This window comes from Arachis duranensis, chromosome 8 (genome assembly GCF_000817695.3).
Source record: "Arachis duranensis cultivar V14167 chromosome 8, aradu.V14167.gnm2.J7QH, whole genome shotgun sequence".
In the NCBI taxonomy this organism is placed as follows: Eukaryota; Viridiplantae; Streptophyta; class Magnoliopsida; order Fabales; family Fabaceae; genus Arachis; species Arachis duranensis.
In genome coordinates, this window is record NC_029779.3 from 36,781,575 (window position 1) to 36,805,263 (window position 23,689).

General features: G+C 29.8%; 4 protein-coding genes across 5 annotated transcripts; 3 read left to right on the forward strand and 1 right to left on the reverse strand.

The window, feature by feature from the left end:
* Positions 1 to 2,759: 2,759 nt before the first annotated feature.
* Positions 2,760 to 6,306, forward strand: LOC107462535 (vesicle-associated protein 4-1). Of its 2 annotated transcripts, XM_016081135.3 has the most exons (7): positions 2,760 to 3,264; positions 3,818 to 3,888; positions 4,234 to 4,315; positions 4,417 to 4,535; positions 5,523 to 5,600; positions 5,682 to 5,804; positions 5,907 to 6,306. In XM_016081135.3, the coding sequence occupies exons 1-7, from the start codon at positions 2,979 to 2,981 to the stop codon at positions 5,964 to 5,966; spliced, it is 819 nt and encodes a 272-aa protein (XP_015936621.1). In that variant the 5' UTR covers positions 2,760 to 2,978; the 3' UTR covers positions 5,967 to 6,306. The 2 variants fall into 2 exon arrangements, with proteins under 2 accessions (XP_015936621.1, XP_052109046.1); XM_052253086.1 differs by lacking the exons at positions 5,523 to 5,600; positions 5,682 to 5,804; positions 5,907 to 6,306 and adding an exon at positions 4,953 to 5,516.
* A 132-nt stretch (positions 6,307 to 6,438) lies between these two features.
* On the reverse strand, positions 6,439 to 8,639 carry LOC107462536 (uncharacterized). Its single transcript, XM_016081136.3, has 2 exons — positions 7,845 to 8,639; positions 6,439 to 7,001 (listed from the first exon to the last, which is right to left on the reverse strand). Exons 1-2 carry the CDS (start codon positions 8,283 to 8,285, stop codon positions 6,642 to 6,644), a joined length of 801 nt encoding a protein of 266 aa, XP_015936622.1. The 5' UTR covers positions 8,286 to 8,639; the 3' UTR covers positions 6,439 to 6,641.
* Positions 8,640 to 14,260: 5,621 nt separating this feature from the next.
* LOC107462537 (uncharacterized) lies at positions 14,261 to 15,554 on the forward strand. The gene is made up of 2 exons (XM_016081138.3): positions 14,261 to 14,448; positions 15,148 to 15,554. Exons 1-2 carry the CDS (start codon positions 14,311 to 14,313, stop codon positions 15,337 to 15,339), a joined length of 330 nt encoding a protein of 109 aa, XP_015936624.1. The 5' UTR covers positions 14,261 to 14,310; the 3' UTR covers positions 15,340 to 15,554.
* Positions 15,555 to 20,619: 5,065 nt separating this feature from the next.
* On the forward strand, positions 20,620 to 21,135 carry LOC127741264 (uncharacterized). The gene is made up of 2 exons (XM_052253382.1): positions 20,620 to 20,705; positions 20,847 to 21,135. The coding sequence occupies exons 1-2, from the start codon at positions 20,662 to 20,664 to the stop codon at positions 21,133 to 21,135; spliced, it is 333 nt and encodes a 110-aa protein (XP_052109342.1). The 5' UTR covers positions 20,620 to 20,661.
* Positions 21,136 to 23,689: the final 2,554 nt, after the last annotated feature.

Genomic DNA, 23,689 nt, shown 5'->3' on the forward strand with positions numbered 1-23,689 from the left:
ATTAATAACTATTTTAGTTTTAATATTTTTTTGGATGACTATTTACTACGTGAATAATCATAAAAAAATATAATTATACAATCGTATAAAATATTTCAGTCACCAAAAAAAAATCGTATAAAATATTTTATATTGTAAATATATTAAAATTAAACTTTTTTTTAATCCAATAATGATTAGTCTATTAAATCATACAAATTTCTTTTCTCTCATAATTGCAACAGTTAGACAACTTTGAATGTAATATAAAGCCATTAAAAGTAGTCTTGTAATGGCGGTTATTTAAAAGTTTCTTATTAAATTAAGAGTGTTGCATATCAGATTGATTATTAAACAGATACAATTAAAGATTTAAAAAATTAGTCATTTAATAGGTGTTTAAACTTTTTGTTTTTATTTTTCAGTAAAAAAATTTATTTATTATTTTTTATTAGTTTTATCATTTGTTAATGAGTTTATTATCAATAATTTTTTTGATTAAATTAGACCAATTCGAAGATAGATTTTCTGTAAAAAAAAAAATTTGAATGACTTGATCATATTTTTGAAAGATTAAGTATGAAAAAGATGAGAAACAAAATTATTAGTCAAAAACTAATAATCATCAACAAAAAACTTCGAGTTTTATTGAAAAGATATTTACACCAACACAAATTCAACAGCTCACCTTTTATAGAGGTAATCTTGATTGGTTATTAAAATCTCGTGTAATTAACACTTTCCAATAAACTTAGTCATATAATTAACTTATGATAATAGAAGGTTCCTTATATTTAGCATGAATTAGAAAAGATATTCACACCAAAGTAGAGAAAATTTTACGTAAAAACAAAAAAGTAAATTAAATAAATAAAATATAAAATCGTAATAAGGTTATCAGATTTAATACAAACAAAAACATAAAAAAACCAACTATGGTTACTTTTATCAGAAAATAAATTTCCTTAATTTTTTCTTCCAATTGAAGATATTAAGTATAATATTTTATTATTTAATTTTTTTTCTCATAACTTTTTTTGGTTCTACTTAATAATATACAATAAAAAAAATTACGCTTTACAACTTTAATTTAAGAAAAAAAATTAACCTCAAATTTTGGCCCCAAATATTTTCGTTAAGTCTCATGTATTTAACACTTTACGATGAACTTCTTGATTGGCTATTTAATCTCGTGTATTTAACACTTCACAAATCACAATAAACTTATTCAGTAGTTCCACACTTTACGAAACTAGTATTTTTATATTAGCCCCGCAATTTATAAAAAAAAAGCAAATTTTTTAATGAATTTATTTATCTTGTATTTTAAAAATACATGTTAACATTATAAATTTAAATCTTTTTTATTAAAAATATAAAAATTTAAATTTTTAAATATTTATTTTGTATTTATTAAATAAAAAAATTAAAAATCTTCTATTAATAATAAATTTATACCTATTAAAGTATATATTAGCTAATTTTTTTAATTAAACTTAAATTTAAATCATTCTATATTACTTCAGCATTCTTAAAATTTAGAGAATAAATTACTTTTTTATATATTATTACTAATAAATTTAAATGAATATATATTTAACACAAAAAATAAATATTTATGTATATTTTATTCAAATAAAAAATATTATATTTAAATTAAACTTTAAGTAAACAATTTATCATAATATTTTGAGTAAAATATTTTAATAAACTAAATGCAGTAAAAAATTACTTAGATCACCTAAAATGAAATTTGATACGTATATCACACAAAGCTTAAATTTATATAAATCGAATTAGACTAATTTGAATTACAACTTTTAGCAGTAAATCGAATTAGGTAGGGTAGATTTAGTAGGTAACGTTGCACTTGGAGTAGATTGAAATAGACTATTTCGATTTATATAAGTATGGGATAAATCGAATTAGATGGATTAGATTTATGAAATCTTGGATTTTTCATGGTAAATCGTAATTCAATTTACATGTACGAAGACCTATAATCATAAATCAAAATAGGTTGATGAGATTTATTAAATTTGTAGCAACATATGTAATAAAAAATTATTGTAGATTTACATATATTGCTAAAAATTTAATAAATTTGATCAACTTATTTTAATTTATGATTATAGAATTTTATACATATAAATTGAATACAACATTATCTATTAAATCTACTATATCTAATTCGATTTACATAAATTTAAACTTTGGATAATATATATATCAGATTTTATTTTAGGTGATCCAAATAATTTTTTATTGCTTTTGATTTATTGAGATATTTTGCCCTAATATTTTTATTATCATAGAACTATAAAAGTTTAGAAATACTTGGGCAATTTTATAGTACATTATTCATGCTTATTTTAAAAACTTGTTTTTCATCGAAACTTTAATATATACAGATTCATTAGATGCAAGATTATTTCATGTGTTAAAGGATATGTATAACAGACCTACTATGTAATACAAAAATGTACTTATGTATAGTAAAAGTTAGCTATTATATATTTATNATATATTTTAAAGTATAATAAATATCTTTTAAAATATCAAATAAATATTCTTTTACACAATAATTAATTAATCATTAATCTTTAATATACAATAGAATTATTATATAATAATACTACATAAAAAAAATCATTTATCTTTTAATTTTAAAATAATACATAACAATTGTAATATAATATAATTTTATAATAACAAAGGAAAGAATCCACGTTAGGAAGAGGGGGTGTGCATTAAATAAAACGCTACCTGATAACCTGAAGGGACACGTTGCGACCGCACGGCGCGTCCGCATAAAGTCGTTCATAGCAGAACACACACACACCCTTTCACCTTCTGTTTCTTCTTTTTCTTCTTCTTCAATTTCAATAACTCCAAACACATAAGCCGTTCCAAAACGCTGCGTTTTACTTACAATATTCCCAATTACCATTCGCCCCTAATCTGATCACACCTTTTCTTTTTCTTTTTCCGGCGCCACTATGGCAATCGCCGGCGGCGCCCACACGCCGCGCTCCGAAGCTAACCTCTTCAGGTTCTGCCCCTTCTGGAGCTCCGGCAACGCTTCTTCTTCTTCTTCTCTATCTTCTTCAGCTCACAACAACCATAACCACCGCTCCGAAGGGAACAACACTGCTACTTCTGCTTCTGCGTCTTCTTCTTCTTCTTCTTCTTCTTCTGCCAAAACAGTGTCGGCGGTGGCGAGGTCGCTGTTCCCTCCACGTCGAAGGCTCCGTCTCGATCCTTCAAGCTGCCTCTACTTTCCATGTAAATTCTGAATTTCGCACTTGTATTGATTTTCTCTCTCTACGTTGACTTTTGACTTTTCTGCTCTCCTTGAATTTGATTTTAGTTTACTTTCACAATTTGTCAATTCGTTGAGTTTTCTTGGATTGAAATTCAGCTCTTTTACTTTGCAAGCATTTTAATTTTAATTTTGTTTCTTTTTTGGGATATTTGACCTTATTAGTTATTATTATCTGCAAAGGAAATGGAATTGTGGTTTTTATTTTCAATGGTTAAGAAAAGGATATTATATTTTTTTAATAGTATTATTTTTAATCAACTGCGTCACGTGTGTGTAAAATGATAACATAAACGATGAAATTGATATCTTTCATTGGGAGCTCTCAGAAATGGATTAAAGACACTAAAAAGTAAAAAACCAAATTTTATAGCTAAATATAAACTATAAATAATGATAGATGGGAAATTTAGAATAAACAATTGTGTTTTTCCCCCTTCCCGTCCGAAAAAAAAAATAAGAAAATTCTTTGTTAATGATTAATTACTGAATTTGGGTTTTTGTATGTTATTTCAGATGAACCGGGGAAACAGGTTAGGAGTGCGGTTCGTTTGAAAAACACAAGCAAGTCGTATGTTGCTTTCAAGGTATATTGTTTCTGTGGACTCATCTGGTGTGTCTCTAATGTGGCTTCACTGGCTTCAGAAGTATCTATGCTTTTTTTTCACTTGTCGTGGTTCTCTGAGCATTGAACACCGACACACATCAGGACAAGGACGAATTTATATATAGATGGACCTGTCTCCCTTGTGTCAGCTTTTGTGTAACTCTGTTTGTGATGTGTCATGTTTCACCAATAAAATTGGGGGAAAATATCAAAATATTAGGATGTCTAGTTTTAACTAATTAATTCATTTTTTGTTCCTTTTACACATGTTCTGTTTATGTTGTTGTCTTACTGGCTTCTGAAATAACCCTTTTTTTGGTTTCAGTTTCAAACTACGGCACCAAAGAGTTGTTACATGAGGCCTCCTGGTGGTATTATTGCTCCTGGTGAAAGCTTGATTGCAACCGGTAATTTTCATTTTCGAAAGGAAAATTGATTATCAGCTTTCTTAAAATAATAATAAAAAAGTTTATTTATGTCAATGTTCCTTTCCAAATTTGGTTGTCAGTGTTTAAGTTTGTGGAGCAACCTGAGAACAATGAAAAGATGTCAGACCAGAAGAACAAGGTGAAGTTCAAAATCATGAGTCTCAAAGTGAAAGAAGGAGTGGACTACGTACCTGAGCTGGTATGTTTTGTACCTTCTCATATCATATTTTAGTACCATCTCAGTGAAGAGAGTGGGAGAGGGATGATAGGAATCGGGATTTCTTTGTTGCAAAAGATGAATGTAAATTTAATGGTTTTATTCAGTATCATAAAGGTAGATTTACCAAGTGTTGTGTCTTTTCAAAAAACTATAACCCAATAGAGCTCCAAAACTTACATTGGGCATCAAATAGAATGATTAACGTTCAAATGTCGCGATTGTGTGTGCTGCGGCATCCCATTTTAATGTCAATGTGGACTATTATCACAGTAATTTTGATAGTAAGCCCCAATTTTGTTAGTTCCTTGTAGAAGAATTCATCTTGATATTATCTATACCTATATTATCATTGATTGCCCAAGAGCTGAAACGGCTATATTGTTCCCTCCTTTGAAGCCTTGCATGGAGCATGGATTTTATTTCTTTAAGCCAGGAAAAGATAACTCAACTCAACATGGGTTGCTTCTTAAGTTGGCAATCAGCTTTCTTTGGAGAATTCGAAGGACTCATAATGTGCAGACATTTCATTACTGGTTAATGTAAATTGGGAAGAGACCTAAAATAGTTTGATATGAAGGGTTATAAGTTGAGTTGACTAGATATTATTTTTATTGCCTGCTTGGACCTTGGAAAATACAAACTTGTTTCAATTGACTTGACGTGTTCTTGCCCATGGTTTTATCATAAATGGTCATTATGGTCACCTTTTACGGCGAAGGAAAAAGTTTGACCAAAAGAATTAGATAGAGGCTGAGAGTATGTGTATGGGTCAGAGGAACAGAAACAGAGACTTCACACAGAATCCAGACTTTAGAAAGATCCAGAGATATATCTTCACATGCTTAGATGACGCTTTTCTGTAATTCATGTGTGTATCAAGCAGTTGTAATAGGTTGTTGTTGCTTGAATGTTAAAATTTCTTCCCTTTCAGAACCAGTTAATGTTCAGAAACGGATTTTCTTGCAGTTTGACGAACAAAAGGATCTAGTCTCAGTGGAACGAATCTTGAAGGTTGTATTTATTGATCCAGAAAGGCCTAGTCCTGTAAGTCAAAATTATCTGTGTAGTGAAACTATCTCAATATAGTATTGATGTGCAATGGTAACGGCAAATTGGTATTTTTAGGCTTTGGAAAAACTGAAGAGACAGCTTAATGAAGCTGATACTGCAGTTGAGGCTCGAAAGAAGCCGCCTCCTGCGGAGGCAGGTCCTCGTGTTGTAGCTGAAGGACTTGTAATTGATGAATGGGTATGTAAAATCTTCTGACTATATTCCATTTCAATGTTATCTAACATTAATTTTGTATTTCACATATCTTTTACCTTCTAAATTTCCTCCAAATGTGTATAGAAAGAAAGAAGGGAGAGGTACTTGGCCAGGCAACAAGTTCAAGCAGTAGATTCAGTGTGAAAAGCAATTTGTTCTTCCAGTTAGTGTTTTTGCTCAGAGGAAGATGCCTGGTTGCTATGATATAGGATGATTCATTATATTATAATTGGAATAGGTTGTGAAAATATTTGGCTTTTTTTGGAGGAGCATTCCGAGGTGTACATAGTAGAGTTTGCTTGTTTGTTAAATAAATATAAGTCTCACTCACTTCCATCTTCTTGTGAAATGATGATCGTTGTTTAAATAATGGATTATTCATGAACATATCATTCTTTCGTTGTGCTTCTATGTTATGATGAAAACATAAACAAGTACACTCACCTCTGTAATATCTGCATCAAATGAAATTCTCACTTGTGCATGCTTGTTTGATTCTGAGACATTTTTTGTACAAGTTCTCTTGAAGGTTAATGGCTAGTTTTCTTGGAAGCATGTTTAACAATTTGTCTTAAGTTGCAAATACCAGCATGCATTGTAACTTTCAATGCAGTTTTTCAAGCATAAAAAACCATTTAAAACAGTGCTCATATGAAAAGGAAGGGCAGAAGGAATGAGGAGGGAAAATAGATATAATTAAATAAAAACCTAAACTAGAGCAGATTCTGTACATATGTATAGCCTGAACATGAAAAAGGAAAATGATATTTATACACTCAAATTAATTGTACAATTATAGTTATCGAAAGAGAATGAATATCATATATCTTCTGGGAGGTGAAAATTCTGTGAACCGAAGATTTGATGAGTGTTGGTTTGAATAAAGAGTGCTAGGCCACACTTGCTGCTGTTGAAGGAACTCCACAAGGGGAAAGTGATTGTTCCTGATACTGTCTTCTTTGGAGGAAGGTCTACCACATTGCATAGCTTTTCAAGTTTTCTGACAACATAGTCATTGGAAAGAACACGACCTTTGTTCTCCCCTCTTGGGCAGTCAGTGACCAAACCGTTTTCATACAATGCCACCATCACAGCTACACCATTGCTGTCCACTTTCATCCTCAATGCACCTGTCAGCATTACTTCCAATGCATCTGATGTAGGCCTTCTGAAAGTTGCCTGATACAAACAGTTTCCTCAAATGTTAAACTACATAAACTTTTGTTGCAATATTGATTTTCTAAGAAACTTAGCATGAGATTTGGTTTGCATTTTTATTTTCTGATTTTATTTTTAATATATTTTGTTTTTAAGATTTTATAAAAAAAAGGAAAACAGGAGATGAAAAAAAAATATACTTTCTTTTATTAATGGCAAGTATGAATGATTTAAATGGAATGGATGACTAATGATTGATTTGAAGCCCTATGGATGATGAAAAACACAGAATTTGTCCTATTTCCTACTAAACCCATAAAAACATGATTTTGGCATATTAATATTGATTTGGTGAGCAAGTGGCGTCCCACGTTGTTGCGTGAAATGATGACATTGTGATTGAAAAATCCATTATGTCAACATCTAAGGTCCATTAACATATGATGTAAATTGTAATGACTCTTTTGGAAAAGTACTGCCAACTCTTAATTTAAAGTTGCCATTAACGTCGATTGTTTTTAAGTGATCATTGACTATAAGTCAAAGCGTTGGCACCATATCTTTTTGGTGCCATGTACATAGTAATTTAATTTCTTGTTTAAGAAAGGAATCAACAAATTAAAAGTAGATCATGGATAAAAGCATGTATCCTAGTAAAACATTATTTCTAGCATATCATCAAAAACGTTACAGGTAATGCTCTTCTTATTCCAATTTCAAGAAGGAAAAACATAATTCCATGATAAGAAACCATTGTTCCGAATCTTAAAAATAATTATTAAAACAATTAACAATTACTTTATTATGAAATTACCACTGAATTAATGTACGTGCATGCATGAATTGATTAATTTATTAACCAACCTGGAATGTAGGAGCAGGGAACCTGGGTACAGAGTTGATGGCTTCAATGAGGGCATTCTCGTCATTTCCTATGCAATGGGCCTGGCCTTGGACTATGACCTGTGGTGTGAATATGGTATCAAGCCCAAGGGCCTGAACGTAAGCTTTTTGTCTAACCGTCCACTGGCTTGATCCAAATGGGTCCTTCCAGCCCACATAGTCCCAATAATCCACGTGGTAGGCCAGAAGCACCACCGGAAAGCCCAGCTGGAAGTCCCCCCTCCCCAGCCGCGACAGCACCAGGTCTGCCGCCGGCGATGTCCCGCACCCCTGGGACGTGAACATCTCCACCATCACCGGGCCCGCCGCCGCTACGCCGCCGTCCGCCGCCGTACCCTCCGCAACCCCGCCGTTGTGGAGGTGCTTTCCGAAGCATGATGACCAGAGTGCCCGCGGCGCCATCAGATGGAATTCGAATGGTGGCTGCCGCCGGAGAATGCGGTGGCGAGTCACGAGAGATGTTGTTGTATGTGCGCACGTGCGCCGCACGTGTGTGTATGTTGAGAGTTGAGAAAGATGGGGATGAATATGAATGATGAAAGAGAGAGAGGGAGAGAGAAAGAAAGAAACAGAGAAAGGGTGGGAATGAAAATGGTAAATAAGAGAGAGGGTTGAATATGGGGAGTTGGGGGGTGGAGAGAAGAAGGTGGCGAAGAAGATGCTCAGACTTGCTGTCAACTCTTTTTTGTGGCTTTGTTATGTTTTTGTTACTTCTTAGTTGTTTCATTGGCAACACAGCTTATTATTTTGTGTTACATGTTACAACCAATAACTATTACAAGTTTTGTTACTAATTTTGTAGTAACAATTTCATGGATGTTAATGACCCCGGTTTAAAAATAAATAAAATTTGGTTAAAATTTAAATAGACTAAGAACTATCCAGATATATACAAACAAATAAAAATTCATACATTTTGAAGTGATCTTGTCACGTCAAACAATATAAGACTAACTCATAATACAATATAATAATATATACTAAAATAAATTATTTTAATTAACAATACAAATATAAAGATATATGTTCCTGCATCATTTTTCGTGAGTTTGAAAGAGCTCCTGCATTATCCTGAGTTGAAAAATGCTCATCTTGTATCGGTAAAAGATTTTATTGGTGAATGTATTTGGTCTTAAAAGATGTGAAAAGACATAGTTCAACTTAATTCTTTTGACCATCTACATGTTGTAATGGAGTTAATACGATATTCTTGCCATTTTTGATAAAGGAGTATGTATTTTTGAAACAATTATGAATAGCTCGATGATCATATTGTCAAGGACATCCTAACAGTAAATGACATGTGTCCATCGGGATGACATCACACCATACTTTATCCTTGTATTTGCTTCCCATAAAAAATTGGACAGAAAAGGCTTTGTTACTTTAACTTTATTCTCCTTTTTTAACCAATGCAACTTGTAAGGATGAGGATGTAACTCGGTTGAAAGCTTTATTTTGTCTACCATATAATTTGAAATAACATTTTTACAACTTCCGTTATCTATGATGACTTTGCAAACCTTCTCTCCAACAGTGCATCTTGTGTGAAAGATGTTGTGGCGTCGCCAACTCTCATCTTCTGTTACCCTTGCAGTATTTAAGTTTCGACAAACTACTAAAGCTTCTCCACAATCGGTTAGAACTTCTTCAATAGCATAGTCAACCTCACATTTCTCTTCTTTCTCCTGGATTGGTTCTTCGTTAACCTTTTTCTCAACAAGAGTGATAACCCTTCTGTTTGGACAATCATCAACAATATGCCCAAAATCTTGACATTTGAAGCATTTCTTACCTGATGATCTACGCTCCTTGTTGCTTTTAAAAGATCATGTCTTCATTTCTTGTTGAATATCAAGGATGACTTATTTGTCCTTCGGCGACTGAGTGTTATTTCTTTGTGTTCTTTGTTTTTCAATCTTTAATGACAGCCTAACGACATCATACAAGATCCAAAATGGTTGCAGCTGAACGACATTAGAAATTTCTGTGTTTAGTCCTCAAAGATAATGAGCAATTGTTTGTTCTACAGATAATGACTTTTGTCTCAAATTATGAAATTTGATGAAAGTGTCTTGCCTGTAATATTCAGGAAGGAACTTGTGTTTGAGCTCATGACGCATTTTATCCCATGTCTTAATCTTTCTTCTTCTTTCTCTTTCTCTCTAACGCTTGAGATTCTCCCACTATACTAACACATGCTTCTTCAACTTGATTGCTACAAACTTCACACACTTGTTATCTGGAAAGTCTTTTAACTCGAACATTCTTTTCACTATGCAAAGCCAATCAATGAAATCATCAGGTTGGAGTCTCCCTTCAAACTCAGGAATATAAATTTTGATTCTCAAGTCTTTAGCTTTGTGAGTCGTGTTGTGTCGTACTCTTTGTGTGGATAAATCTTCAGACGAAGAAGAATAATGAAATGGATTTGTATTATCTTCTTCACTAGAAAAATTGTCATCACTCTGCTTGTCATGATTATTTTGAGCAGCTTCATATTTTTCAAGTTGCGCGCTCTTGCAACTCCTTAACTTGATGGTGTAACTTCTCCATTTCAATCTCTTAAGTAGTTTTACGCTTTGGATCCATCTTTTACTACTATGCAATGAGGTTGATGCTTGGATGTCGATGTTATGATGATGATGATGCACAATGATGATGGGAATGCATCAATGATGATAATGATGGGAATGAAAGAAGATAATCACCAACAGAAAAGGCATTAAAATAAGAGAAAAGAACGATATTATTCGAAACTTCGCAGCAGACAATCCGTACTGCCGACAACTTGTACCAACAGCGAGAGAACTGCACCTAAAACCGTACCCACGAACCAAATAAAATTTTACTAGAGCAAGTCGAGGACCGACCTTGCTCTGTTACCAAACTGACGCTGGGACATTATTTGGGTCACCAATTTTGACGAGATTAACAACCACACTATGGTGAAAATAGGCAAGAATCCATCTTGGTTAGCTAAGTCAAGGATGCACCTCTTACTCTCAAATCCAAACTTCTATTATTGTTTGGCTAACTGTGAAACCTGAACTATGTATCAAAACTAAAGAATGATTATTAACTATTCTTGATCTTTGTACATTTGCTATCCTCTACACCCCCTCAAACTCAAGAGAGGGTTGTCTGCCACTCTGAGTTTGAATTTCAGACGATCAAATGTGACCGTTGACAATGGTTTAGTCAGAATGTCAGCATTTTGTTCATTGTCCGAAATGTGCATAACATGAAGCTCTTTAGTGTTAATCTTGTCTCTCACACATTGAATGTCTAATTGAAAATACTTAGTCTTATTGTGGAGGTTGAAGTTGAAAATCGTTGAGGAGTTTGAGTAGCAGATCAATTTGTTTGGGATTGAGAAGGAGAAGAAAAGTTGTGATCAAATCGGTGAAAGCAATGCTATGCCATATGTCCAAGTTTTTCACAAACTTGGCATTGTGACTGATTGGATGGAACGAAACCTCTGCCACCTCTTCTAAATCTACTACCCCTTCCTATTCTTCCACCAAAAGAAGACTGGGTCAGATTTGTTTGCATATAAAGAGATTCAGGTTTCCTGAATTTGGCAAGCATATCTTCACGAGAAAGGACCAGATTCTCAATTTCAGTAAGAGAATATGTCTTTGACTTAGCATTAACAGTGGTTAAAAGCGATTCATAGTCTTCATTTAATCCGTCTAAGATGATGTCAATGTGTTCTTCAGATGAAACAGGGCTTCCCAATGCAACAAGAGAGTTAGTCAAGTTCTTGATCTTCGAAATGTACTATAAAACTGACAATCTATGTTTATTGATCTGTTTCAATTGCTTCTTGATCTGTTTGATATTGTATGTGGTGAATTTGACAAAGTAATCTTTAATTATGCTCCAAATTTTATGAGAGAATGCACCCGACCATCTTGGTTGCAAAATCGGGTTCTATAGACGCAAGAAGAAAGGAAACCAAATTGTTATCTACTTGGCACCATCGTTTGTAGGTAGGTGATTCTGTTCCAGCGAATTTGTCAGCGGCTGATACAAATTGCAATGGGATTGACTCCTTTAAAAGATGACTCTCCAAATCTTTTTCCCTTATTGTAGCGAAAGCTTGTCGTTGCCATGTCTTGAAGTTCTTCTCTCCAAGCTTGTTTGGAATAGGATTTTGAAAAGATTTGGGGATGAAAATTGAAGGAAGAGATAAAGCATTGTTAGACGTAGGTTCAGCCTAGGCTCTTGATACCATGAAGTGATCTTGAGATAAGAACATGTATGCATAAAAGATCTTAATGAACAAAGGAAAAAAATTATGCAAAGAAACCCATAAAGCAAGTATAGGAAGCACACAATAAAAAATAAATTGTATCCATATTCTATTCGTACTCTCTCCTTTTACACTTTATATTGATATATATTCAGTCACTAAGAGCCCAAGCCAAAACTACTATTATTACTTGGCTAACTGTGAAACCTAAACTATGTATCAAAAGTAAAAAATTATTATTAACTATTTTTTATCTTTGTACATTTGCTATCCTTTACTTCTTAAAATATCAAAACCTCACTCCCCTCAATTGAAACACCTTTCCACACCTCTATTCTTTCTTGATCACGTAGCTTGGGTCTTTCCAAACATCACCGTCGCCGTCGTAACAAGAAACGCGACGTCGTTGTCATCTACTGTCCTCTCACTCAATCTCTCTTTCTTCAGTGCATCATTCTTTAACGCCCGTCGTCGGTAATTTTACCGTCTTTTTCAATATATAGCCAGCATTGACGTCTATCAAATCACAGCAATAACATCTCAAAAGTGTAACTCTTAAATCACACAAATATTACCTCAGGTAAATTAGTACCAACAATTCCTAAAATAACTCATAATAAAGAATAAACCCTAATCGAAAAACTAATAGCAATACTGACAATACTGCTAGTAATACTGACAATACATGATTATGTATTAATATTGAGAATTATTTTATATTATGAATTAGATTTGTATTAATATATTGAATATTTTTTAATTTTCCTTTTTTTTTTGAAAAATACACGAAGATTTTCAAAAGATTCAATCTCCCGGATTTAATACTCATCGGAGAATAAAAATGAAATTTACTTATTTGGGAGAATTATTTACTTTGTGTGTCTATAGTACTCAAAAAATTAGTCATTAAGAATATCCTGGTATTAAAAAAAAAAACTCGTTACCTGTCACGGATAATGAATATTTTATGAAACTGAGAACGGTAAATGGATCGGAGTTCTGTTTCTACTTCATGGACATCCGTTACTATTTCTAGTTAGCACTCTTCAAATACATTCTATGGATATCCATTTAATTCACCTATCAAGAACCTCTACAATTCCGAATTTCCACTATTATTACTTATTAGTAAATTAAAAAGGTAATTATATATTGAACACTTTCTACACAAAAATGTGGTAATAGTAAATATATATAGCTAATAATTTGTTAGCTACTGCTATATTTCTAATAATTTAGATTAGTTACTTGTAATTTAAGTTACTGAAATAGCTAATTAAATCCTGGCTCAAAATACTGGAACACGCCATATAATTTCATGATCAATTATATATATGAAGTTATGAACTCATGCATGGCTCAAAATATTTAGTTAAATCCAAATATAAATTTCTCTGTGATTTGATGTACCGAAAAGCGTTTCAAGCTCAAATAAAAAAGACTCTAGATATAATACTTCTTGTTTTTCTCCTCAGCTATTGGAACACGTGGATTTTTAGCAATTATCTTATCTACTCTCTATTTATTTTTATTTTTGTGGAACACTCAAAAGACTCCAAATAATGCGACAAACTTGATCTAATAAGCAATGAACAAAGATTTTGTAAGTAAAACAAAATACAATACAAAAAGTGTAGAATAAATTATTTTTTAATAATTAAGAGTTGTGTGTAAATAATTTTTATAATCTAAAAGTATTATTAGGTTTATAATTTTCGTTATATATATAGTTATAGATTTTTTTTGGTGTCTACCCTTTTTTTTGGTGTCTATATATAGTTATAGATTATGGTTAAGTTTGTAAGTATAGAATTTAGTTACATATTAAAATTAGTATGAATAATATTAATTAAATTGAGCAGAGTGAGAAGTAGACAAAATTCACCCGACAAATCCACAAATTACAGAACACGTGTTCATTTGTGATTTGTACAACATAGTCTAATTAAGATCAGCATGTACATGTAAAAAACTTATCCTTACATGCATGTTCCACATAATAGCTCCAAGCTTACGTCTATATGCAATATAATCCATATACGTGGCTAATCCATTAGCACCAACCCCTTCTTGACATGAAATCTATTAATTCTCCACCACCACTACCTTACCTTTTTAAATCCACGTCTACAAGCACTTCATTCTCACTCTCACTACTATATCATCACCATGTTAGAAGGCAAGGCAGTGATTGGTGAGACCGACATGCTTAAAACCATGCAGCAAGATGCACTTGATTTAGCATCAAAGGCACTTGATTCCTTTGATGTCACTGACGCCATTGAGATTGCTCGCTTTATCAAGAAGGTAATAATAAACCAACTTTACTACTTCAACTCCCTTCATTATTAATAAAACTCTCACTTCCATTACTATTTCATCTATGTATTAATGTATAACTACTTTATGGTTAGATATGTTTGAGATATATCAATTCATATATTTCAATATTTAAACTTTTGAAAAAAATAATATTATGACATTAATCTTTGTTGAATTCTAAAAAAAAAAAAATTTGGCATAAAGCTAAAAAAAAGGCTTATATAAAAGTTGAAGCAAAATTTAAAAAAGGTTCATAATAAATATAATAACAAGATATATTTATTTTTAATGTCCTAATTTTGTCAAACAAATGCTATTTTATTAGTGGATGGAAGGAGTAATTAGAAATGAACTTCAATATATTTTGAGAGTTAATTGATTTTGAACTTTGTTAGGTAGGCAATGATTTTTGTGAATAATGTGTTTTAAAATTGACCCAATAAAGTAAAAACATACTACACCCCAAATTACTTACCTAAATCTTAATATTAGAATAATCATTCGCACATCTAGTGAATTGAACATTCGATATATCCATTATTCACATTGTTTAGTATTTTCATTATCTACCTATACTTTTCTATTGAGTTTATCATGGATATATGAAACTAATTACTAGTATTTCCTTGTTATTAGCTTAACAATAATGTTTTTGACATTTATGATTTTTATATGATGTTGTAGGAATTTGACAAGAGTCATGGAACTGGATGGCAATGCATTGTAGGAACAGATTTTGGTTCATATGTGACACATTGTTATGGATGTTTCATCTATTTTGGAATTGGAAATTTGGCCATTTTGCTCTTTAGGGGCTCTGCTGGTCCTGAGGCACAGGAAAATCACTTCTCAGCAATAGAGGCAGCAAAACCATAACAACTTTCTTTTATTACTTCTATTTTTAATTTTCATATTGTTTCTTGGTCATTACTTTTATAAATTTCTTTGTTAATGTGCTGTTGAAGATTCGGAGATGAAAATTTTTGTAGTAGTTTACTAAAATCATCACTTAGCCAAATTTAGATATATTATTTGTATTGCAAGAGATCTAGACTTGTGTATGTTAAGAAGTAAGAATGATTTTTAAATCATTATGGATACTTTTTTATAATTAATTTTGTAACTATGAAAATTTAAATTTTAATTGGTATGTGTTATTACAGATATAAAAATATTCTGCATTATTAATTAATCATATATACCAAGGATTTGGATAAATTTTTAAATAATGGATAAAAGAGTTAGCTATAATTATTAACATGACTATATATGATTGAATGATATTGTAAAGTTATTACATATACCAAATTAAATTAGATCCATTGAATATATTCTTAGATTAATATTTTTTTAAATATACAAAATAAAAAAAACATTTTACCGAAAAATAAAGAAAAGAAATATATCTGTCAAAAATAAAAATAATTAAGTTTGATTAATTCATCCATTCACTAAAACAAGTATTGAGAGTTTAAATTATATTCTTTACCGTGATGGATCCAGAAAATTTTGATAATGGGAGCGAAATATATATAACATGATAATAATTTTTATAATAAAAATATTATGTTTACATAAAAAATTAGTTATCAAATTATCTACTATAAATTTGTGTATGAATACACATATTATTTAACTTATTTTTAATGTGTATTTTGTATTTCAAAATTTGTATTTTAAGATTTATTCTGTACAAGTAATTATTTTATGTATATATAGCCAACTTTCATACAATTAGCTCTTGATGATATTCGTAGTTGAAAAAATTCATTTAATTAGTGTAGTTATTATGAAAAAAATTAAAACTAATTTTAAAAGAAGAAATACAAATGGATAGATAATATTCTTTCGAGTTGATTTCTAAAAAAGAACATCAATCTTATTTAAATTTAAAACTTGATCATTATAATGGACATTTAATATGAAGTTCTCAAATTGACTATCAAGTGTCGAAAGTTAAATAAAAAATTATTGTGAGGTCAAATTTAATAATTTAATGGGAGCAAATAAATATTATTATTATATACTACTCAATAAAATTCCAAATTATAGTGGGTAAAAGAAAAATGACAAAAGATTTTCTTTGTAAGCGAATAAACAATGACTACTATAATCTAATAAATACTAAAATAAAATTTCCATTGAAGATGAAAGTGCATAACTATTTTAATGAACTTATTGCACAATCATGCTAAGGAAATTTGCGTAGATGCGGTAACCATCCCTTGTCACGCGATCTATTACTAATTTACTATAATACGTGCGTTTAGTACGTAGGTAAGTTAATTAAGGCTAAATGGAGATGTGTAGACCAATTAAGTTAAATTCACGCGTAACTAATTAATTATTATAATTAAATTAAAAAATTGTCTCATTCTATATATATTCCCAGGCCCCATCATATACCAATCATGCCACAACAGTACTTTCTATGAAATCAGCATATTCTCTCATTTTGCCTTCACAAATCAGAACCACAAAAGAGAAAAGGAGCCCTCACGTGTCATCCATGGGTCCCACACACCAGCCTCTAAACAGGTTAGTTTCCAGATACATGCTCCCTATTTTTTGGGGGAAAATTTTTTTAAATATGGTTTAATTGAAATTGAGAGGTACCTATTATTATATTTTAATAAAAAATATACATGTGTACAACAAATTACTTATAATATATTTTTATATAAATATATTATTTAATTAATATATTTTTATACGAATAACTAATTTAATAATTAATTTTAACATGTACAACATTTTAGATAAAATTAGCACAAACTAATTTGATTTTTGAAGATATTACGAGTTAATTTTTTTTAAACAATAATAAAAAAGTGTAAGATAAAGTTAGTTACGTTTTATACTCTAAGTACAAAAATATTATTTATAATTAAAATTAACCATTAAAATCAATCATCAATATATTTATGTATAAATACATATTTAGTTTAATTTATTTTTAATATGTATTTATATTTAAATATATATTTTATATTAGTGGTTAATTTTAATGACTAACTTTAGTATACAGATAAGATAACTCTTGTAATTAACGTGTTATATTGCACTTAATAATACTACATCATAAAAAGTGATCAATTTAACTCACGCGAGTATTTTTAGCAAAAGTGGCTCATGCATAATTTCTCAAAATCAATTAAAATATCAACTCATTATTTATCGAAATTGTAAATAATTTTTTATATTTTAAAAAATTTGCAATATTCAAGTGTTGTCTATTATGTCTAACGACTAATGTATTTCCTTCTTTTTATTTTTCCTTCTTGGATGGAATTAACGAAAATCTAGAGGCGATGAATAACAAAGTGTTGAAGCAGTTATTTGGTGGTGTTTATCTCAAGACTAAAGCTACCGGAGAAGCTTTATTCCGGAAGCTCCCAAATGTTTTGATCTTCATGGCTTTTGTGATTTTCTTCCACTTCTTACGAAGGCTTCTAAATACTTTTGGGGATTTTTTTGTTTATTTTTTGGGTATTTGACCACTTTTTTTAACAATTATTTTTTTAATTTACAATCAGCAAAAAAAAAAAAAGTATGTAAGAGATATGTGTTCTTATATAGAGAAAAAAAATAAAGAAAAAGAAATATCAACTCAATATCCGCTAGAAAAAAAATTAGTTCTTTGCTTTAAAAGCAGAAAATATGATAAGTTAGTAATTGATGAATAAATAATATAATGATATACATAAACATTGATGAACATGACAGTATATATTCATCACTCAAAATAAGAATGCGCAATTAGCAATTATCACTGGTTGTAAATTGTAAATATTATTTATTTATCTTAGATGGGTTAATTTGTTGTACAAATCCCTTTGCTATTTAGAGTATACATAAATATATTTTGAGTGAAAAATTGTTAGAGGATTAAATTTATTATTTTTCACTAGTAGTTGGTTAGTAATATTTAAAAGTATTAGTTAAAAGTATGATGTTGAAATGTTAGAATAAAGATATTTGGAGTATTAGCTAAAAATATTGATCAATCTAAACTAAAATTATTGACCCTCAAACTTCTTTTATTTTAGAATTAATATTTAAATTTATCACTAAAAGATGAGTTAATACTTAAAATAGTCTTTAAAATTTGATCTTCGACGTAATTCAATTTTCAAATTTTTAATTGACTCAAATTGTATCCTGAAAATTTGACCTGTACCTCAGTTTGTCCCTTTCATCATTTTTTGTCATCGAAAAACTGACTTGACAATTTTAAATGACATCTAGCAGAAAGATGAATTGTGAAGTGGTTAATGTTTGGGTTTTTGTTTAATCCCCTCTTTCATGTGACACGACGTCATTTTTGAATATTTTTCGTGCCAAGCGTTAAACGGCATCGTTTAGATAGTGTCAGATGTCATTTAAAATGGTCAGGTCAGTTTTTTGGTGGCGGAAAACGATGGAATGACCAAATTGAGACACAGGTCAAAATTTTAAAATACAATTTTGAGTCAATTGAAAGTTTGAAGGCTAAATTACGTTAGAAATCAAATTTTAAAAACCATTTTAAGTATTAACTCCTAAAAAATAATGTAATTTTTACTTTATTAATTTTTAAAATATTTTATTAATTATATTAGTTCTTGTAAACTATAATGGTAAGTCAAATCAATCCTTCCATAAATTAGATAATAATACATTAAGTTAGATGTTATATTTTATGATTACATGGCAAATTAATATTATGTGTTACAAAATAATTGGTTAATATATTATATATATAACACTAAGACATACAACTAATTATTTTGTAACAACATATAACACTAATAGTGACGGAGCTTGAAACAAAATTTTGGAAGGGTCAAAAATTTAATATTAAAATTTAATAATTATATTTATATTAAAAATTTATAAATATAATTATTCTTTAAATATATGTTACTAATAAAATAATAAATAAATAATTTTACAGATAAAAAATATAAAATAATTTATAATAATACTCTATAAATCTTTAGTGACTTAAAATCTTCAATCATTGAATCATAATATGACTATAATTTAATTTAGGTGCTTTAAATTATAATAAAGTATTTAAACTAATTAAATTATTTTTTTTATAAAAATACTACTCATTTTTTTATAAAAAATTTGGGAGACTATAATCTTACATTATTTTAACTAAGTTCCGCTCCTAGACACTAATATATTATATCATTATATCACGTAATATTTAATATGACATATCACAATTTAATTAAAAAAAAGTTAAATTATAATTGTAGCTTTTAAATATTAATATGATTAATAAAATTTTTTGATAACCAATTCAAAAAATAGATTATTTTTAAGGATCGAATTTGAGTATTAATCTTATATTTTAATTTTAAGTTGAAGTAAACTATTTGGATTGGTGGTATTTATGTCCGCTGTCATTTGAGATGAGGAATATGATTTTTATTTTTTTATATTTTTAATTCATTTTGAAATAATTAATATGATAAGGATATTGGTATTGGTATGAATATGCTGCAATCCTAGAAATTTACCCGTCCCCAGCATTTCTTCGATCAGAATTCAGAAGTAATACGCAAGGCTTATTTTAAAGTTGAGTGATAATAAAAACTAGAATCCACAATAACAACAATCAAAATTAATATAATTTTTAGTAAATCATTAGTATATATTGACTGCAAGGATATTGTGATATATATATTAGTTTTAAACGCATGATGAAGTAACGGTTTTAAAATAAAAAATGATATTTATATACTTTTTATGTATAAATTTTTCTATGGAATAAAACATTATTTTTTAATTTTTTTATTTTATCATTCACTTTAATATAAAAATAGAAAATAATATGCACAAAAACAAATCATATAACGTTTCTCACTTTCTCCTTAAAAAGAATCAGAAGGCAAAAAGTACAAAGAACAAAAAGGTCGAATAAAACGTTGAGGCCCACTCGTTTCTTATTTCCTTATACTAATAATACTATGTATAATATAATAATTTGGTCATTTAGACTTTAGACTTTGTTTCACTGAGACTTCGCAAAATCTATACTATGTCTCCAAAGTATAATACGTTTAGTACCATATAATAAATAATAAATAACTAAGCATAAGCATAAGCGGAACATTTATATATAAGTCGTATTCATAATTCAATGAGCCAACGACATAGAAGTGTTATAACTATTTTCCTTTTCTACTAGCTGAGTTCCCTGATATGGATTCTACTTCTACTCCCAGAAACGAAGAAGCTCCAGTGAGGTTAGTTCCTATTAATTATTAAATTCTCATTGATAACACTACTAATTAAGAGATGAACTTGAGAACTCTTTTTTGCTTCCATTTCAAGTGTTTTTTTCCATACATTGTATATTATCTTAGAACCTTTCTTTGTCTTCTTAGGGAGGGAAACGAAGACGTGGCTAAGTTCAAAGAATCAATGGAAATCATTGCTATATTCTTGAACCATCAGCTTTCTCTGATTTCCTTCTTCAAAGGTGGTAAAGCAGGTCAAGATTACTTTTCATCCCACCCCAATGTTGTGAGGGTTATGGTTTTGTTGATTCAGCTCTTGTTCTTGGTGGGACTTATGGGAACAATGTTTCCCGACCGCGTCCCGGGGAAGATCTTAGGGTGGATCATACTGGTTCTTGGAGGAGTGTCCTCTGTTTTGGTTCTTACTATGATATAGAACCAATTGCATGCTTTTTATTGTTGTTGTAATTAAGAAAATGAGTATACCATAGTCTACTCTACCGAAACTATTGGAAGCTTAGTTGAGTTAAATCTATTAAATTATAGGCGAAAACTTAGGTGAAGTCGATTTCACGTGAAGTTAATATTTAAGAGCCCTTAGATGAAAATTTAGTCAAATCAGTCAAATTATCTAATGGTTCTTAAGTATCAACTTCACCAGAAGACGACTGCACCTGAGTTTCTACCTAAATTATAATAGTAACATGCTGTGACATACTCTGTCTCATTGGTGTTGGAGTTATTCTTGTTGTTGTATTACTTAGGGAGTGTATCAAATATGTTGTAAACTTTGGAGTATATCAAATATGCATATGTATGCTGTAACCTTTGTTTTGTGTTGTTATTTTTGTTGTGTGTTGTTTTTTAAATGTTATTGGTATATTAATAGGTCTCATTCTCTTCTAAATTAGTAGCCATCAAATCATTTAGTATTATTTTGTTTGATAGTTGTTACAGCAAGATTTCGATCCCAAGAGAAAAGGAATTCTAATACGAATAGTAAATATAAAAACAACAACAAAATATACATAATGCGTATTTTTTATTAATTTTTTATTTTTACTAGTGTATGTTACCGTATCTTGTACGGGATAATACATAAAATTATATTAAAAATTTTATTAAAAATTAAATAATATATATAGTAATTATTATTATAAATATTTTATAAAGTTATAATTAAAATCAAACTCTCAAAATTTTTAATATTAAAATATTAAAAATAATTAATATTTATTTTAATTGATTTGAGTTTGTTGAATAATCATCTCACTCATCCACTTAAACAACTATTAGAAATTAGAATCTCGCCTTGTGTGTGTAGCAATTCATTGGCTAGCAGTAAACACTTAATAAATGGAGCATTAATACGTGGTTAGACTTGACAGGAGTACACGAATACGCAGGGTACCCGACCCGTCCATACTCGGTTGGAAAGGGTAATAATTTGATCCCAGTCGGGGCTGATTTTGCTCAGGACAGGGCATGGTCGGGTTTAGGGTGTACTCTCTCCAGATATATACATATAAACACTTTTTAGGAATTAGGATTTGTCTCATATCACAGATTCAATTATTCACAGCTTCATTCCATACTCTATAGCTATGTAAGAGAAACCCAATCATCTTTACTCAGAGTCTTCTTCTTCTCGACTTCTTTACAAAAATTCTCATAGCTCCGTCATCGTCGTTGCTGATCCCATCGTCGCCGATCCCTTCATAGTTCCCATCTTCCTTCACAGCTCATGTTGTCATTGCTGCTTATCCCTCTCTCTGAGTTTGTTTAAGTTCTTTGCTTCTTCTTTCACAAACTCATCACTTAGTCACCATCACTATGAATCTGGACATTGCCCTTGCAATTTCATCTGAGTCTGTCACCGAATAAAATAGAATTTTTATTCAAGTTGGACAAGTTGAAAATAGGCATGCATGAAATCATTTTTGCATGTAATTTCTGAATTCTCTCATCCAAATTTGATCTATGTAGTTGAGTATTTTAATATGGTGATCATCGTGGTTTCGTTACAACACTAATGTGATAAAACCTGCAGTAATTTCATAACTTATATATGAGACAGACCAGATTATTAAAGTAATCAGGAAAATAATATTCAGATGTGTGCATAAAATTTATAAGATATGATTATCTCAGAAAAATATCTATGTATAGCCCAAATGGAAGATTATTAGGAAATTATTATTTCTTAATATATTTATGGGCAATACATATATTAATTATAATCGCAAATTAAGTAATTCAACCTTAAATGACTTATATAACGGTGATTTCATTTATTGTCATAAATATTGAATTAAATAAGTCATTATTACTTTTGATTTGGATAAATGAGATTAAATTAAACCATAGATACTATTTTATTTGACTTTTAGGATTAATAGAGTGTCATACTCAAATATAAATAATGACTACAGAATTTTGGTCTCCAACATATCAAACTCGCTTTCGTAACTCTTTTTCCATAGTGGAGTTGTGATTCATCCCTATTAAGGATACATAAGGTTTTGGTTCACAAATGAAGATCAAAGAACCACAAGAGTCAAGCTCTCTGATCTCAATCATACTTTCGAATGAAGGGACACTTTCACGCTCTCAGTTATATTTCTTAATAATTTAATATGGATAATCTTAAGGTTGAGAAATCTTAAAATTTTTAGATAAAATAGAATTTTTATTCAATGAAATTATGATAAATAAATTTATTGAATTAAATTATATTAATGTGATCATTAGATGATAAAGAATACTAAAAAAATAAATAAATAATATTTTAAGAATATAGAAATATTAAATTGTCATTTCAATTTACTTTTATAATTAACGACAATAAATATCTTGAATTAATTAACTTTTTACAAAAAATTATATATCTAAAATTATTTCAATTCTTCAAAAATCTTTTGAACATACAATGGTTCAATAAGAGGTTGACTTTTGATAATTGAATATAATATTTTTAAATTCGTATTTTC

What these genes read in the sequence shown, in the direction of transcription:
- LOC107462535 (XM_016081135.3), top strand. Translation starts at nt 2,979, where the DNA reads ATGGCAATCGCCGGCGGCGCCCACACGCCGCGCTCCGAAGCTAACCTC. An exon ending in TGAAAGCTTGATTGCAACCG is followed by an intron (nt 4,316 to 4,416) that starts GTAATTTTCATT and finishes TTTGGTTGTCAG; the next exon opens with TGTTTAAGTTTGTGGAGCAA. An exon ending in GACTTGTAATTGATGAATGG is followed by an intron (nt 5,805 to 5,906) that starts GTATGTAAAATC and finishes AAATGTGTATAG; the next exon opens with AAAGAAAGAAGGGAGAGGTA.
- LOC107462536 (XM_016081136.3), bottom strand. Translation starts at nt 8,285, where the DNA reads ATGGCGCCGCGGGCACTCTGGTCATCATGCTTCGGAAAGCACCTCCAC. An exon ending in TCCCTGCTCCTACATTCCAG is followed by an intron (nt 7,002 to 7,844) that starts GTTGGTTAATAA and finishes TGTTTGTATCAG; the next exon opens with GCAACTTTCAGAAGGCCTAC.
- LOC107462537 (XM_016081138.3), top strand. Translation starts at nt 14,311, where the DNA reads ATGTTAGAAGGCAAGGCAGTGATTGGTGAGACCGACATGCTTAAAACC. An exon ending in TTGCTCGCTTTATCAAGAAG is followed by an intron (nt 14,449 to 15,147) that starts GTAATAATAAAC and finishes ATGATGTTGTAG; the next exon opens with GAATTTGACAAGAGTCATGG.
- LOC127741264 (XM_052253382.1), top strand. Translation starts at nt 20,662, where the DNA reads ATGGATTCTACTTCTACTCCCAGAAACGAAGAAGCTCCAGTGAG. An exon ending in AACGAAGAAGCTCCAGTGAG is followed by an intron (nt 20,706 to 20,846) that starts GTTAGTTCCTAT and finishes TTGTCTTCTTAG; the next exon opens with GGAGGGAAACGAAGACGTGG.